We start from the raw sequence: 15,240 nt of genomic DNA on the forward strand, positions 1-15,240 counted from the left end.
AATCTTTAAAATATTTTTTTCAAAAATTCTATAAATACCTATTCCTTCACCTTAATTATTAATTATTTAATACCAATATGCGTTCATCATGGAAATAGATGAAAATGACTCTCTCTCACCTAGAGAAACCCTAAGACTGGGGACTCCGTTTCTACAAATTTGTTCTCGTCCGGCGGCGCCCCGACGTCCTGGCTGGCCTCCGGCCTCGCCTTCGTCTTAGGGTTTTTGGCTGCCGGAAAGGAGATCAATCTCTACTGCCCATAGGACTCTCTCGAAAGGGTTTTTCTCAGGTTTTGTCAGAAGGTTTGGCTGGGCTGGTGGAGAGGAGGTGGTCGTGGTGTTACAAGCCGACAATTGATCTCGTTGAAGAGATTTTTGAACCGTCAGCGCCATGGGTTTCGATCGGTGGCTGTGAGGACCCGGATCGGGGATGGTTTTGTTCTGTGATGACGCAGGTCGACGGCGTGGCTAGAGACTGTTGAATCGCCTGGATAGATGTCGTGGCTGTGGGGATCGCGACGAGACGGGTCGGACAGCGTGGGTCAGCCGGAACTCGGCTGGAATGTGACATACGACGAAGGTGATGAGAGTAGGTGGTGGACTGGCCCGAACCAGATGATGGGCCTGAAGGGATCTCCTGGGTGACTACCCTATTGGGCTTCAAGTTGTTGGGCTGGGGTCCTACCCTAGTCCATTATCTTCTAAATTTGGACTAGGGTTTAGGCTCTTGGCCCAAACCTATGTTTTTAGCTTTTTGTCTAATTACAATGAGTTTTCTTGTATTAGGAACCTAACGAGTGTAGTTTGGCTTGTCTATTTTCGCTATGTTTTTTCCATAGCTTATAGGCTCGCTTTTAGTGAGCGATAAGTTCAAATATAGTTGGTCTATCCTATGTACCACTGTGGCTCCTCCACGAATCCTTGTTCTGGCCATTGTTATGTGTCAGCGGGTGGGTATGTAATGGCTTTCTTGGCATGCGCTATTATCAATGGAATTACCATTATTTCAAAAAATTATTAATTATTTAATTAATTAAATTATAAGTTTAACATGATTTTGAATTAATGAATTATTCAAATTTGAAGTGTGAAGGGTGGATTGGCAGTCACATTACCTTTCATTGGTGCATTGTGTAAGCTAGAGACAATTGCCAATTTGGGTTGAATAGTGGGTTAGTAGTACCAATTTAGTTGGCAAATCAACAATTGCCCTTGGTTCATGGGTGCATTTGCTCTTAGTGGACTATACATAACCTCAACAAAGGTGACACACCAACAACTGCTGACACTAAAAGATAGAAATAGAGGTGGAAAAAAAATAATTAAACTCAACCATTAGCGAATTGCTCATTGACTCATACCTCATAATGCATGATTTGCATAAAATTTGAGTTTTCTATTTTCGTTTTTCTATTCTGAGAACAATTAAGTTTTTTGATAATAAGAACAATTAAGTTTACGGATTCAATATTCTAGTCTTGCAAGTTGCTAATTGACTTAAATCTTTCAAGTCACTCAAGATTCCAAGAAAACAAATATGGGCACTAGGTGTTACCATTTAGGTACCAAGTTGTACTACTTCATTGTGGCATACCTACCAAGTTGACTAATAGCTTGTTAGCAATTTCGCCCTAAAAGACTAAACAAAAAATTTTAATTTACCAAAACAATTCAAGAACTCGGACAAGGAGAAGTCGGAGGCAAGGAGGCAAGGCGGACTCCCGTGATCTTTTCCTCTCGTCCGGCGGCGGTCGACGACGGAGTTGGCGGTTCTGTCTCGCTGTTGTTGTATCGTTTGCCGGACGGGAATGGTTTTGGGCTAGTACCCTATTGGCTTAGGGATTTCTGGCCTGAGGTTTGACTGTGGTGGCGGCGTAGTTCGGGATCTTTCTTCTCTACGCCATGGAGGCCATGGACATCATCTCGAGGGAGGCGATTCACGGCGTGAGGTGGGTTTCGGCGGCTGCGATGGCAACTTTGGGGGGAGCTGGTAGCGACTTGAGTCGGCGATCCAAGTTTGGCTGGCTTGCTCAGGCTTCATCGATGCTTTCTGGTGATCGTTTCAGGCGTTGTGGCTCTGGCGTGCTTGCGGCGCCGTGAAGTTGGAGGCGAGTTTTGGTGTACATGCAGCAATGCTGCACAGGGAAGGGATGATTGGAATGGGCTGGGCCACGGGTGGACCTTGGGTTAGGGTTTTCTTTTGGGCTTTAGGATTTTTTAAGGTTCTTTTAAATTCCAATAACTCCCTAGTTTGTTTGGGGAAAGTAGTGGGTTTTGGCCCAGGTTAGGCCTGCTTTATTAGTGGGCTTTAGTCTATATTGCTATGGTTTCTTCTTACACCAAGTTAATGAATCTCCTGGAGTACCACAATTGAGTGCATTGACGAAGGAAGATTCGACATAGTTCTCTTAGTGTACGCTGAGATTTGTAGTTGTGTAGGCTCGTAAAATTCAAATGAGCATCATTGTACTAGTGGATGGTACCCATATTCCCTTACCTGCTTGACCACTGATTTAGGGTACAAGCATATAGGGGTTATTTGTATGTGCCGTTCTGGCTTTGGGATTAAATGAAATTTCTATTACTCTGTCAAAAAAAAAAACATTTTAATTTACCTATTTATTGTTTCTAAATTAAAAAAAAAAAAAGAGACTTGTATTTGGAATCTCAACTAGTTATTGGCTCTCCCTCAAACGGAATCTTGAAGAAACTTATTAATTTTGAAATTTGAGATGGTTCTGGTGCACCAGATGCATGCATTAAATTTTATTGTCTTGCATATTATATTTCAAATTCTCCTATTATCACAAGCTCACCATTTGTAGAATATGATTTTTAAAATGTATTTCAATTGGCGGTTTATTATTCTACTATTTTTGAAAGTAAAAAAAAAAAAGTATATATATATATAATATTTTTTTTTTACTTTGGAAAATAATATAACAAAATTATTTTTTGATTTTTGAGTTCTGTCAGTTCGAGAAGTGTTTAAAGTTAGCAAAATTTTGACAAGAAAAATAAGGACAAGAGGTTTTGGTCAAAAATCTTGTGTTATAGTCTCTACAATTTTCGACAGAAATGATGGTTATGAAGAATGTTTTTTTTTATTATTATTGTTTTTTTCTTCTGAGTCCAAATTTTACAGGATTGGGACATGAATTTTAGTTATTTATAGTTTCAATTTTTGTTTTCATCTTGAAAATAAATAAATAATTTTATATTTGACATTATATAAACTAAATATAGCCTAAGTAGGTTGAAAAATTTGAGTCTTATGATGATATTTATGTCCAAGATGATATTATGTAACATTAAGCATCAATACAATAAGTAATTTTTAGGTGGGGCTGTTAATTTGAATGCAGGCAGACATGGTCTAGGTGTTAATTTTTAGGTGGGGCTGTTAATTTGAATGCAAGCAAATACACAAGTGCCCTAGATCACTAGCTAGGGGCGATTTGCAGGCTTCAGCTTCGCATCACCCACTGTAGCCGGTGGGGTTGATGATCGATGTTGACACACGCTTCTTTGGCACTTGTTGTTGCTGAAACTGCCCCAGTGGTGTCACCTGATTCACCGCCTCGGTCCCTGATGTTTAGACATAATAATTTTATGCCCTTCTTCTATGCTGGATGAAATGGTTTCTGAATTACTAACAGGGACAAGGAAAGTCTTCGTAGTCCCGCAATGTTCCGAACCGCCGTCTTGAAATTTGAAAAATATATGAAAATTAATTATAGAAATGATTAGTATGGTTAAGATCTAGAACGAGGAATGACAGTACTTAGTACGTACTTGGAAGCTAGAAATGTACGTGTTTAATTTATATACGTTTTACAATCAGAAATAGAGATAGAATTAACAATTAAGGAAGATATATGAAGACAGAGTATATATATACGTACTTCAGGAGAGGGTGTTCAACTAGACAACTCGTAGTACTGGTAGCTAGAGAGCAAAGAATGGCGCTCTAAAAATGATGTAGGATACATAAGCTAGAAATTCAGCTGGAATTCCAATACGTGACTTCCCAAACCAGATCAAACTGAAATAGCCTATGAACACAACTATGTCCAGAATGAATTATATATATATAGACTTAATTACATGCATTCAGTACTAACTCAATAGTCAATAGGGATATAGGAATTAAAAAAAGACTTGGGTTAAGTCATGAGGTGTGTTTTTTTTTTTTTTTGATAAGTGAGTTGGTGTTTTGTTTGTACTGGGACATGTTGATGAAGGCCTAGTCAATTATTCTTAACTGTCCTAATCAATAATAGAATGTTCATTAATTCATTGATTCCTCATGGCTGAATCAATAAACTAGTAGCATCATACATATATAAGCAAGTGCAGAAATAGAAGTTACTTATTGAAGAGAGTAGACATAAGATGTGATGAGAAAAGTGTGCGTTGATTTCCTTTCTTGTTCTTCTACTTCTCTTTTTTTCTTTTGTTTTTTTAACGTTTTTTCAAGGTGAGAAAAAGTGAGAAATTCAAATTTAAAATTATTTAATTTGAACTTTTTAACTTTTTTTGGACAAATTGATCATTTGTACATGTACCGAAAACTTTAACAGAAGTAAGAGGATCAAACTAACATAAGGGAGTGAACGATGGAAGTGTCAATTCACATTCTCTATATATTGAACACAAAAAAGAGTCTTTGGATACTCAATTAATATAGGTGAAAAATGTTAAATCTAAAATAACTTGTACATGTGTTTGTGTCGGTAGTTAGTAGCTAAGGACCCGCGCACACGAGAACCCGTATTGAAATGAGACCGACATCCAAACTCACCACACATAACTATATATATAATACATGATCAATTACTCTTGCTTGGAAAGATGAATATGATAAAATTTGGTTTATTTGACAATATGTATGCGCAATGTGTTAATTTAATTAAACTTTGGGCAACGACCTTTGGCCCAAAAAAAAAATTTCAAAAAACATTACAACAACCACTTTTTTAACTTCTTGCTATGCCTTGGTGGATAAAGTTTTAAGGATTCATATTCATTAACCGTTTGACGAATTGTGTGAAAGGGAATGAAGAACTTAATCAAACAAGGGTGCGCATATATAGAATCATGAAACTATATATAAGAGCATGAAAAATTTGATTGAAAAGTTGATGTTTTATACTATAAATGATCATCATTGTACTAATTTGATTTAAATCAATGAAAAATATATGCTCTCATTTACCTCCAAAGAGGGAGAGGTTTTTGTTATAATGAAATATATTTGTTCATAAAATTTTCAAATCTAGCCATATCTTTTGTGAAGAAGGCAATCAAGCTACGGATGCCCTTTCTAACTATGGTGCTTCATCAGATGGCTTTACTTGGTGGGATTCAACTCTAGATTTTATGGTGAGTCATTGTAATAGGGATCGTTTAAGTCTTCCTAATTTTCGGTTTTGTTAATCTGTCTTTTTTTTTTATATAAGAGGTTAGCTGCGTTTCTTATGTCTCTGTCCTACCTCCTTTCTCTTTGTAACCTTCTTTTCATTAAATAAATTTCACTTACTTGATCGAGTTTTCCAAAAAAAAAAAAAAAAAAAAATTGCTCATAAAATACAACAATTAGTCTTGATCTGATTCCCAAATTTCACCTAAATGACTCTCATTCATCCCACTAACAAATTTGAATTCCCACTCAACTAATTAAACGCAAAAAGTCACTTTTGAGCTCCAATTAATTAAAAAAATACGCACTGTGCCACTCACTCGTTCTTTTCTAATTAACCTCACTCTCACATCTCTCTCTCCTCAACAACGGTGCGTCTCTCTCCGACGAGGACAACGCCGACGAGGTCCGAACCCTAACGGCGACAACCTTGACCTCTTCCGCTGATCTTCAACCCGCATTCAACATCCGAGACGCCGACCTCCTTCGGTTTCGTATTCGGATTCTCCGAGCCCTCCACCACCTCAACCGGGTTTGAAGTCGGATCCTCGCCTTTGGGGTTACCCTGCGCCTTCAAGTCCCCCGGTTTGCTTCGTATACCGGTGGTCGGAAAACAGGTGCATGCCCTTGCCGTCAAGGCCGAGCAGATATGTGACGTCTGTGCTGTTGGGTGCAGTGTCTTTGATATGTACTGAAAAACCGGTCTCCGAGATTATGCCCGGAAGCTGTTTGATAAAATTCCTGAGAGAAACCTTGCCACTTGGAATGCCTACATGTTGGGAAGCCGAATTCTGTGCATTTCTCAATGCCTGCTGTTCGGAACTTGGGAGACAGTTGCATGGGTTTGTGGCGCGATGTGGGTTTGGGAAAGATGTGGTGATGTGTCAGTGCTCAATAAGCTAGCTTGTGGATTTTTACGGGAAATGTCGCACTTAGTCTGATGCCTATTCTAACTTGTGTTGTGTGGTTTCTTTTCACTGGAAAAATCTAGATTCGATGTGTTTTTGCTTAATTTCTCATTTTGATTGGTCTATGTTTTGATACAAAGCTTCTGGCTCCCAATGAGGCCTGGCGGTGTTCTCTGTAACATGGCAGAGGGTATGTGGCTCCATACACATCTTATTGAAGATATGATCTCTGTTTGCCGTCTAACATTCAAGGGGTCAGTCAACTATGCATGGACGAGTGTTCCTACATATCCAAGGTAACAACATAATTTGTTTCCTATATAATTTGTTTCTTACATATGCAAGTTTTGTCATCAACTTCAGTTGGATGGTTTGGCATTATAAGAGAACTTGCCAGTCTGAGATAAATTGAATTCTTCCCATTCGGGGATCAGGTAGATATTATGAAGTGATTCTTAATCTGAGATTACTGTCGTGCAGTGGTGTTATAGGTTTTCTGCTATGCTCAACAGAAGGGCCTCCTGTTGATTTTAAAAATCCAGTCAACTCCATTGAGAAGTTGGAAGGAGCTGTCAAACACAGAAGAGAACTTCGGTTCTATAACTCTGAGGTAGGAGTCCCAAAAGTTTTTCCAATTCACCCTTGAGAAGAAATTGATCTTCTACTTTAATTTCCTTTATTCAGCTTGGGTTTGTTTGTTCGTTTGACAGATGCACTCAGCTGCCTTTGCCTTCCTGCTTTTTTGAGGAAGGAGGTGAGCGCACTCTGTGATTCTTCAACTCCAGCAAGACAAAGCGGCTTGTCCTAGTAAATAACTAGCGACGACTGGTTACTCTATCTTCCTGATTATTGAAATGAGTACCGCATGGAAGAATAGAGACCAGGTAATTATCAGGTGTAGATGGAGCTCCTTTTGAAGCGTCGGTGGGATTTAAGTTTTACTGTGATGTTATGTCTTGAATGACCTATTACTATATGTTTAGCCCTGTTACATTATTGGATCTTATGAGTAATTTGCTCAGTAATCAAATAATTATGAATATTTTCATTCGATTTTTCTTCTTTTTTGTTTTGTATTTAGGCAATGTTCGATTTTTTCTTCAAACGATATGAAAATACAACTAGCGTTAGGATTAACAGCAGACAAGAGTTCGCATTTAGAGTTGTTTTGAATTAACACACAATACAGGATAACTACTAGCTAGCATCTGATCTTGTTTTGTCCTACGAATTAAATAGCTTAAGGTAACCATGTTAGCAACGATTAACAGGGTACAGCCGCAGGTACCCAAGTTCTTGGGAGTAAGTAGACAACTGAGGAGCTTTTATATGCTTCTTTGATCGTTTGCGGCGACGGGCTCTTAGGGAAGAAAGAGCCAATTCCTCCAGCTGAGAATTGTTTCTGTTCAAATCGGGAACCGCCTTGCTGAAATGCCACCAGAATTTGGAGACCACAGCCTTCAAGTCCTTTGCCATGAGAGAAAAGGCTTCAACTTTTGTATGGCATTTTACATTTTGGGTCGAGATAGGGAGGTCGGAGAAGGACATGTATGAGGAAGCCCAACTCAAAAGTTCTTCTCCATAGAAATCACCTTTACCAATACACTGTGTGATTGAGGAACCCAATTTTATTGAACCATCAGTACTTGTTGTGTAAGTCCATATAATGCCTTCTGCGTTGAAGAGCATTAGATCAAGTGGTTCTCCTGCTCGAATTACATAACTGTTCTCTGTGTAGATTACTGGTTTCAGATTGTCGCAGATGAGTTTTAACACACTTTCATCCATATATCGAAGCATCGGTACCTATATATTTATATCTCAGGTCAATCCAATAAGAATAGAACATGCAAGATAATTCATGGACTGAAGCCAAGGGAAGCAAGTATTTACTTTCTTAAGTGAGTCCATGCAGAGAAGGCGCTTTATGGACCTTCTGTCCTTCCGGGGAAGAATAGAGAGTAGATTCTCCACATGAACATCTTTGTTTTCTTCCAATTTCTGTCTTACGTTTTCGATGATCACTGTCTTCATATCGTTGGGGAGATGATTTCTGGACATCCACCATTGTATCTCTAGCTCTTTCATTATCATCTTCTGTCTTATCTCTTCCGATTTCGTAGTTGCCAACTGTATATACGTCTGTTATTCCACAACACAGACAACAATGGAGCTCAGCACAATGTAATCCTTTTTTATTTTAAAAACGAAACAGTGGAGAGCTGCATTACCAACCTGTACATTTCCAATAAGATACAAAAATAGTAGCAAACCAATTAGAGATATAACGATTGCGAAGCAGTTTTCCCACACATAGGTACTCGTTTCCAAATTTTGACCAAGAGAACTGCAGAAATTTACAATAGTTAGTTTTGAACACTGCAAATGACATCATAGTATATACAGTTTATATGTATCTGTATATGCAGACCTTAGATTTCGCAGACCCCACCAGAAAGAGTAAAAGAACCTCTTGGGAAAATATGTTGAGTGCGTGCTACCGGACTCAAGGGCACTAAGGAACATTCCGAAATTAAATTTTGTTGCATTTGATGGATTTACCGGGCAATTTTCATCCAGGAGTGTAATATTACTAATATATTGTGGATTTGTAGGTCTGTCATCACAGTAGTAAGTTGATATACATCTTTTGGTATCAGGATGTTGTTCACAAGCCTTATGCCAGCATGATGTCTCTTGTTGAATAGAAAGGAAATACCAAAAGGCTCCAAGTACCTAAAAGTTAACAGCTTTTCTATTAATAGAAAACTCAGTCAAGCAGTAGGTACCAAAGGAACTAAAGATTTATGGGAATGATTACAATGGAGATTAAACTTACATGACTAGCGAGGATGTAGAGAAAAATATTGAATGCACCTCTAGCCCATATTCCGGTTTGTTTAAGTTCTTTACACGAAAGGTAGATTCTATAAATCTTTGGCATATATTGAAAGAGCAGGAACCCGTTTAAAATCTTCCTTCTGTAATCTGAGCCATCCATTTTCAGAAAGAATACCAACAGCGCCACCTTCACAAGACACACAATTGATGAATTGAATATATTAGCTAGGCTCAAAAGGGAAAATCTAACAATGTATAGGCATAGAGGAAAATATGTTATGTCTTACTTGTGGGATCGGAAGAATGGCTATAAAGTCTATAATGATGGAGATAGATAACCAGGACATCTTCTGAGATATTGCCTTGGCAAAGCCAAGTAACGCTGCCTTTTTCCATGGCCAACCTGGCTTTCCTCTTTTTGAAATCTCTGACACCACAGTGTTGGTACTAACCCTAATTTCATGTATAATATGCAATATGAAAGTCATATCGGTGAGTGATCGGAGGACTAGAGCTGCAGTTCTCACCCTCTTGTCCCCATCAATGCACTTTTTATCTTTGTTGATGTAGGGGATGTAGAAGAACAAAGGGTCTGCGGTTACTGAAATCAGACATGAAATCACAAATATCTTATACCACATTGCAATGAAGGCCCCCTGGGGGTCAAAAAATTCCTTAAAGGTAGGCCATTTTGTCTCTGACAATATTGAATGTCCTCCACTGTTCATAGGAGTCTTAGGAGATTGCAGCCTCCCTTTACTGTCTAAAGTGTAATCTGCTGTAATGCTGATATAAAAACATACAAATTAGTTGAAGCCATGAGATGAGAACTAAAAAATGGACGCGAGCTAGCTTTCGTTACATGAAATTTTTTTTCTTCAAGTATATTGAAGTTGTTTAGGGACTAAAAGTGAAACAAAAAAAACTACTGACAATTTGTTGAAGCAAGAGTAATTTGGCTCCTAGAAGCAGCTAACCTTATGATGAAGCTGTCGTCTGGATTAATAGCCATAAATCAAGTGCCTGACTATGTAAGTATCTTATATGATGGACAAATTAGTAAGTTATGCAACCAAAATTGGACTTGGGCTTAGAGTTTTTCTTTTGAGAAAATCCAGTACGTTGAAACTTGCAACAGAACTGAAATCGGAAGCTATTAATCACTATGTCAAAGAACATTGCTCAGACTCCGTTTTATAGACTTATATGCAGCATTAGGTCGACAATTAATTAGAAAAAGAAAAGGTCAGTTGGGTTAGACAAGTTGTTGACTCTATATACTTAGAGCAAGTCCACCGGTCTCTATTTGACCGGGCACTAGCTCAGCATTTAAGATGTGTTGCCCAGCTGAAGTTCTTTTCAACTTCCACCGGCCCAATTATGACCAGCCAAAAGATGGCTTTGCATGACCGAGTCCAAAGAATTAGTCAAGCCTGTGACTAAAATCATGACCTGCCTTGCCCAGCTGCCACATCAGAATTGAGAAGAACGCGGCTGACGTCAAGAAAGAAGGAATAGCGACAGACGCGTGAAGGAGGGCTTGTGGAGCACACGGACGAATGAGGGAGAGGCAGCTGGCAATTTCTGTGTCTGCCAAAAATGAACAGTAACTTTAAATAGTGAAACCCCACGGGTGAACAGTGAAGTACGTGAACATTAGTATGAACAGTACTGTGAACAGTGAAAAAAGTGAACAGTGTTGGCCGGGCAAGAAAAACAACGGGTGCAAACCCGTGTCCAGTGGCAGTGAATAGTAGCTTGACTGGTCGAATTCTTGACTTATCGACTTTGCTTTTTCTTGACTACGGGTGCACTTGCTCTTAGAGCAAGTCCACCGGTCTCTATTTGACCGGGCACCAGCTCAGCATTTAAGATGTGTTGCCCAGCTGAAGTTCTTTTCAACTTCCACCGGCCCAATTATGACCAGCCAAAAGATGGCTTTGCATGACCGAGTCCAAAGAATTAGTCAAGCCTGTGACTAAAACCATGACCTGCCTTGCCCAGCTGCCACATCAGAATTGAGAAGAACGTGGCTGACGTCAAGAAAGAAGGAATAGCGACAGACGCGTGAAGGAGGGCTTGTGGAGCACACGGACGAATGAGGGAGAGGCAGCTGGCAATTTCTGTGTCTGCCAAAAATGAACAGTAACTTTAAATAGTGAAACCCCACGGGTGAACAGTGAAGTACGTGAACATTAGTATGAACAGTACTGTGAACAGTGAAAAAAGTGAACAGTGTTGGCCGGGCAAGAAAAACAACGGGTGCAAACCCGTGTCCAGTGGCAGTGAATAGTAGCTTGACTGGTCGAATTCTTGACTTATCGACTTTGCTTTTTCTTGACTACGGGTGCACTTGCTCTTAGAGCAAGTCCACCGGTCTCTATTTGACCGGGCACCAGCTCAGCATTTAAGATGTGTTGCCCAGCTGAAGTTCTTTTCAACTTCCACCGGCCCAATTATGACCAGCCAAAAGATGGCTTTGCATGACCGAGTCCAAAGAATTAGTCAAGCCTGTGACTAAAACCATGACCTGCCTTGCCCAGCTGCCACATCAGAATTGAGAAGAACGTGGCTGACGTCAAGAAAGAAGGAATAGCGACAGACGCGTGAAGGAGGGCTTGTGGAGCACACTGACGAATGAGGGAGAGGCAGCTGGCAATTTCTGTGTCTGCCAAAAATGAACAGTAACTTTAAATAGTGAAACCCCACGGGTGAACAGTGAAGTATGTGAACATTAGTATGAACAGTACTTTGAACAGTGAAAAAGTGAACAGTGTTGACCGGGCAAGAAAAACAACGGGTGCAAACCCATGTCCAGTGACAGTGAATAGTAGCTTGACTGGTCGAATTCTTGACTTATCGACTTTGCCTTTTCTTGACTACGGGTGCACTTGCTCTTAAACAAGGGCATGCAACACGAGGTGATCGTTTCATTGGTGGTACTAGTCTTGAAGACCGAAAGTCTATCCAGATATCACATTCGTTCCCTCAAGTGTTGTATTATTAATCTTCATTTCGTGATAATTATTATGCATTAGTTGAACAATTACTAATCTCTGTTGATCCGTTCAAACTCTACTTGTCCACTGGGGTTGCAACTGCCTGTACTATAAGAAGATTATATATAAATCATGAGCGTGTTACCTCTCAAGTGGCCGGAACGTACCATCAAATCCATGGGCGGCCACTGCAACAAGGCAATACCGCCATTCCTTGATCGAGGATGTATTGTCAAATGTTCATGTCACATTGGTTAATTGTTTGATGCATAGAGGACTATTCTTATATACGTCACAAATTACGCGGTTAGTACTTAACTATATATCTTGAAATCCAGATTATGAATCTCTAAACTTGAAGCTAGCTGGGAATTGCTAAGTCTAGGAAGGTAGCCAGTCCGTTTTCTAAATAAGGTGTTGACCTTCTGAAAGAATAAGTTACATTTTTTATGTTATACACTAATCCTGTAATACATTGGTGTATGTATTAGTTTGAATTGAACAAATTAGTCTATGCATTTTTGACCTGAATTTACTTATTCAGAATGTCATTGTCTAGTCATCAATTAGCAACTTGCAAGATTGAGAGATTAACTTGGTGCAATTGTTCTTACAAAATAAAATGGTTTGTCAAAATGTATATACATTTTGACAATCCATCTTATTTTGTAAGAACAAATAGACCAAGTATAATCTCTCAATCTTTCAAGTTGCTAATTGACTAATCTAGAAAGCGATACTGAGGAATCAATAATTGAAAGCAAGAAAATATAAACTAACTTCAAGTTTAGAATGCAAATTGATATTAGACTAACAATTAATTGGCAATTGCATTCAACTTGCCCACTTTACATTTATAGAACATTTTTTTTTTTGAAATAGAAGTTGATTGTTATTCAATAATCAACAGTAAATTGGCCATATATAGTCTACAAGCTTACATAAGAATCTCGGCAAGAAAATCCGATACAACCTATCCAAGCTAAAGCAAATTAATTAAAAACATTGGAAAGCTCACATTTAAGCAAGCCTATCCAAGAGTAACAAAGCTTCGCCTCCTATGGAAAAAATCATTCAACTAGCTCTCACTTGCCAGGCACGCAATTGTAGTACAAGCAAGAAACCACAAAAGTCATAGAAGACTCATAGAAATTGAATCACCCTCGTGTTGGCTTATGAGATGGAACTTATATCCCCACTTAATCACCCTCGTGTTCGCCTCCTATGTAGAACAGTTAATCAATAGATAGCTCCTTCTCTTTTGAGATGGAACTTATATCCCCACTTAAAATATTACCCTTTTCTTCATTTGATGTGGTACGCTTAACGCTTACCTCGATGTCCATATGGGCGACCCTTTTTCTTTGGAGCCGACCCCATCGAAACTGGAACCTCCACCAACTCACCAAGCTAAAATTCCGGAGGAATAAAAGCCAAACTAGGTTTAAACTTCTTCTTTCGTACACCCAAACCCTTGGTATGCAAAGAAACAAACCCAGCAGAAGCATCAGAACCAAGCCCAGCAGAGAGGCCCACAGCGCCGACCCCTTCAAAAAAGTGACCCGGCCCAAGAAACACGGGCCCAGTCAAACCTGCAGTCAACCCTAATTCAAAATTAGGGTTGCCCGCCAGTTTTTTCGGAGCTAGCAGCGCAGCCCCTGCTGCAATCCCCAACGCCGCTCCAGCCATCGCCCCGCTAAGCCCAGCATCCGGCAGTCCCTCCGATGACCCATAGGACATCTCCGGTCCCACGACGGTCGCCCTAGAGACCGGCGACCTCAACACCGAACCTAGCACCCCTTGTTCCGTCTCCTCCCTTTCTCGGCCCATTTATAGAACATAGTCATACAGATCAATCTTCTCCCAGAAATTGCTTTCCAATTGAAATCTGGCTAAACAGTATGCGGGGTATATATCATTGGAAAGAACTACGTACAGTGCAGTATTTTACTAGTTTACATATATATATATATTTTTTTTTTTGAGAATGAAAGAAACAATTTATTCCATAAAATACGATTACAAATGGGAACACCCGGTGGTGGACATAAATTTCTCACTCTCCTCCCTAAGAACACCCTCAGTTACGGGTCCATCATCCACAATGACATCCATGAGCCAAACGGGCCCAATCCCTAACCAACCTAATCGCCCCTCAACTCGGGCTTCCGAGAGTCACGAGTAATCCCTGTAGGCAACATTACAAACAACCACTTCCCCTTCATCAACACCGTGTCCCAAACCAACCAGACCACGTGCAAGAGCAAGTGACAGCCACGTTGACAACAAGATAACATCGAGAGTAAAACATATAGTCCCCGGAAAGAACGCCATATCCACGGCACTTCATCCATACTAATCCAGGAGACAAAGCACATCCTTATAGCCAACCTAAAAAAGAAAGCTACTCCCTTCAACACCATGACCCGAAACCGCTAGACCATGTGCAGGAGCTTCTCCCCATTACTTTGACCACAAAAAAGTAAATTGAAATCTCGGGAATAACATGGCACACCTACCATACCAAGACTCCAGAACCCTAACTCGAAAGAGTAGGGACTTATTAAACTAAGCCAAAAACCTAAAACAAAACGCCTCACCACAAAAACAACGGAAAGAAAACAACGAGAAACTAAATAATTAGACATTAAAGACCACCAGCAAGGCCCCAAAGCAAAGGCCTGGCCCAACCACCACTCCCCCATGGACCCAGCGCTAGAGCCCATCAAGCTTGCTGCCAGCGTGCTATGCCGTCACCACGCAGCTGCGCCGCAACCAAACCACGCCGCAACGCAGACCCCCCCCCCCCCCCCCCCCGAACCCAGCAGACGTACGAGACCGAAGTCCTAGCCGCTGCCCAGTTCCCAGATGCCGCAATGACGCCATCACCCGTCGCCGGCAAGCCCCACCCCAGCGCTGCTCCACACCTTGCCCTCATCCCCGATCCCAGAAGAACAGATCGAGATCGATCAGTCCGCTCCGAGATCCCGCCACCATTCTCCAACCCTGGACCAAACCGCTACCACAGAACAACGCTGCTAGCCCGAATCACCATCCTCTCCCGGGCCGG

General features: G+C 40.4%; 2 protein-coding genes across 2 annotated transcripts; one reads left to right on the top strand and one right to left on the bottom strand.

The window, feature by feature from the left end:
- Positions 1-5,734: 5,734 nt before the first annotated feature.
- On the top strand, positions 5,735-7,464 carry LOC133713497 (spermine synthase-like). The gene is made up of 3 exons (XM_062139542.1): positions 5,735-6,626; positions 6,811-6,940; positions 7,041-7,464. Exons 1-3 carry the CDS (start codon positions 6,484-6,486, stop codon positions 7,074-7,076), a joined length of 309 nt encoding a protein of 102 aa, XP_061995526.1. The 5' UTR covers positions 5,735-6,483; the 3' UTR covers positions 7,077-7,464.
- A 120-nt stretch (positions 7,465-7,584) lies between these two features.
- LOC133717010 (cyclic nucleotide-gated ion channel 1-like) lies at positions 7,585-10,449 on the bottom strand. The gene is made up of 7 exons (XM_062143635.1): positions 10,149-10,449; positions 9,459-9,957; positions 9,170-9,358; positions 8,762-9,066; positions 8,566-8,677; positions 8,224-8,472; positions 7,585-8,136 (listed from the first exon to the last, which is right to left on the bottom strand). Exons 1-7 carry the CDS (start codon positions 10,181-10,183, stop codon positions 7,585-7,587), a joined length of 1,941 nt encoding a protein of 646 aa, XP_061999619.1. The 5' UTR covers positions 10,184-10,449.
- Between the last annotated feature and the right edge of the window lie 4,791 nt (positions 10,450-15,240).

Source organism: Rosa rugosa, chromosome 6, assembly GCF_958449725.1.
Source record: "Rosa rugosa chromosome 6, drRosRugo1.1, whole genome shotgun sequence".
Classification (NCBI taxonomy): domain Eukaryota; kingdom Viridiplantae; phylum Streptophyta; class Magnoliopsida; order Rosales; family Rosaceae; genus Rosa; species Rosa rugosa.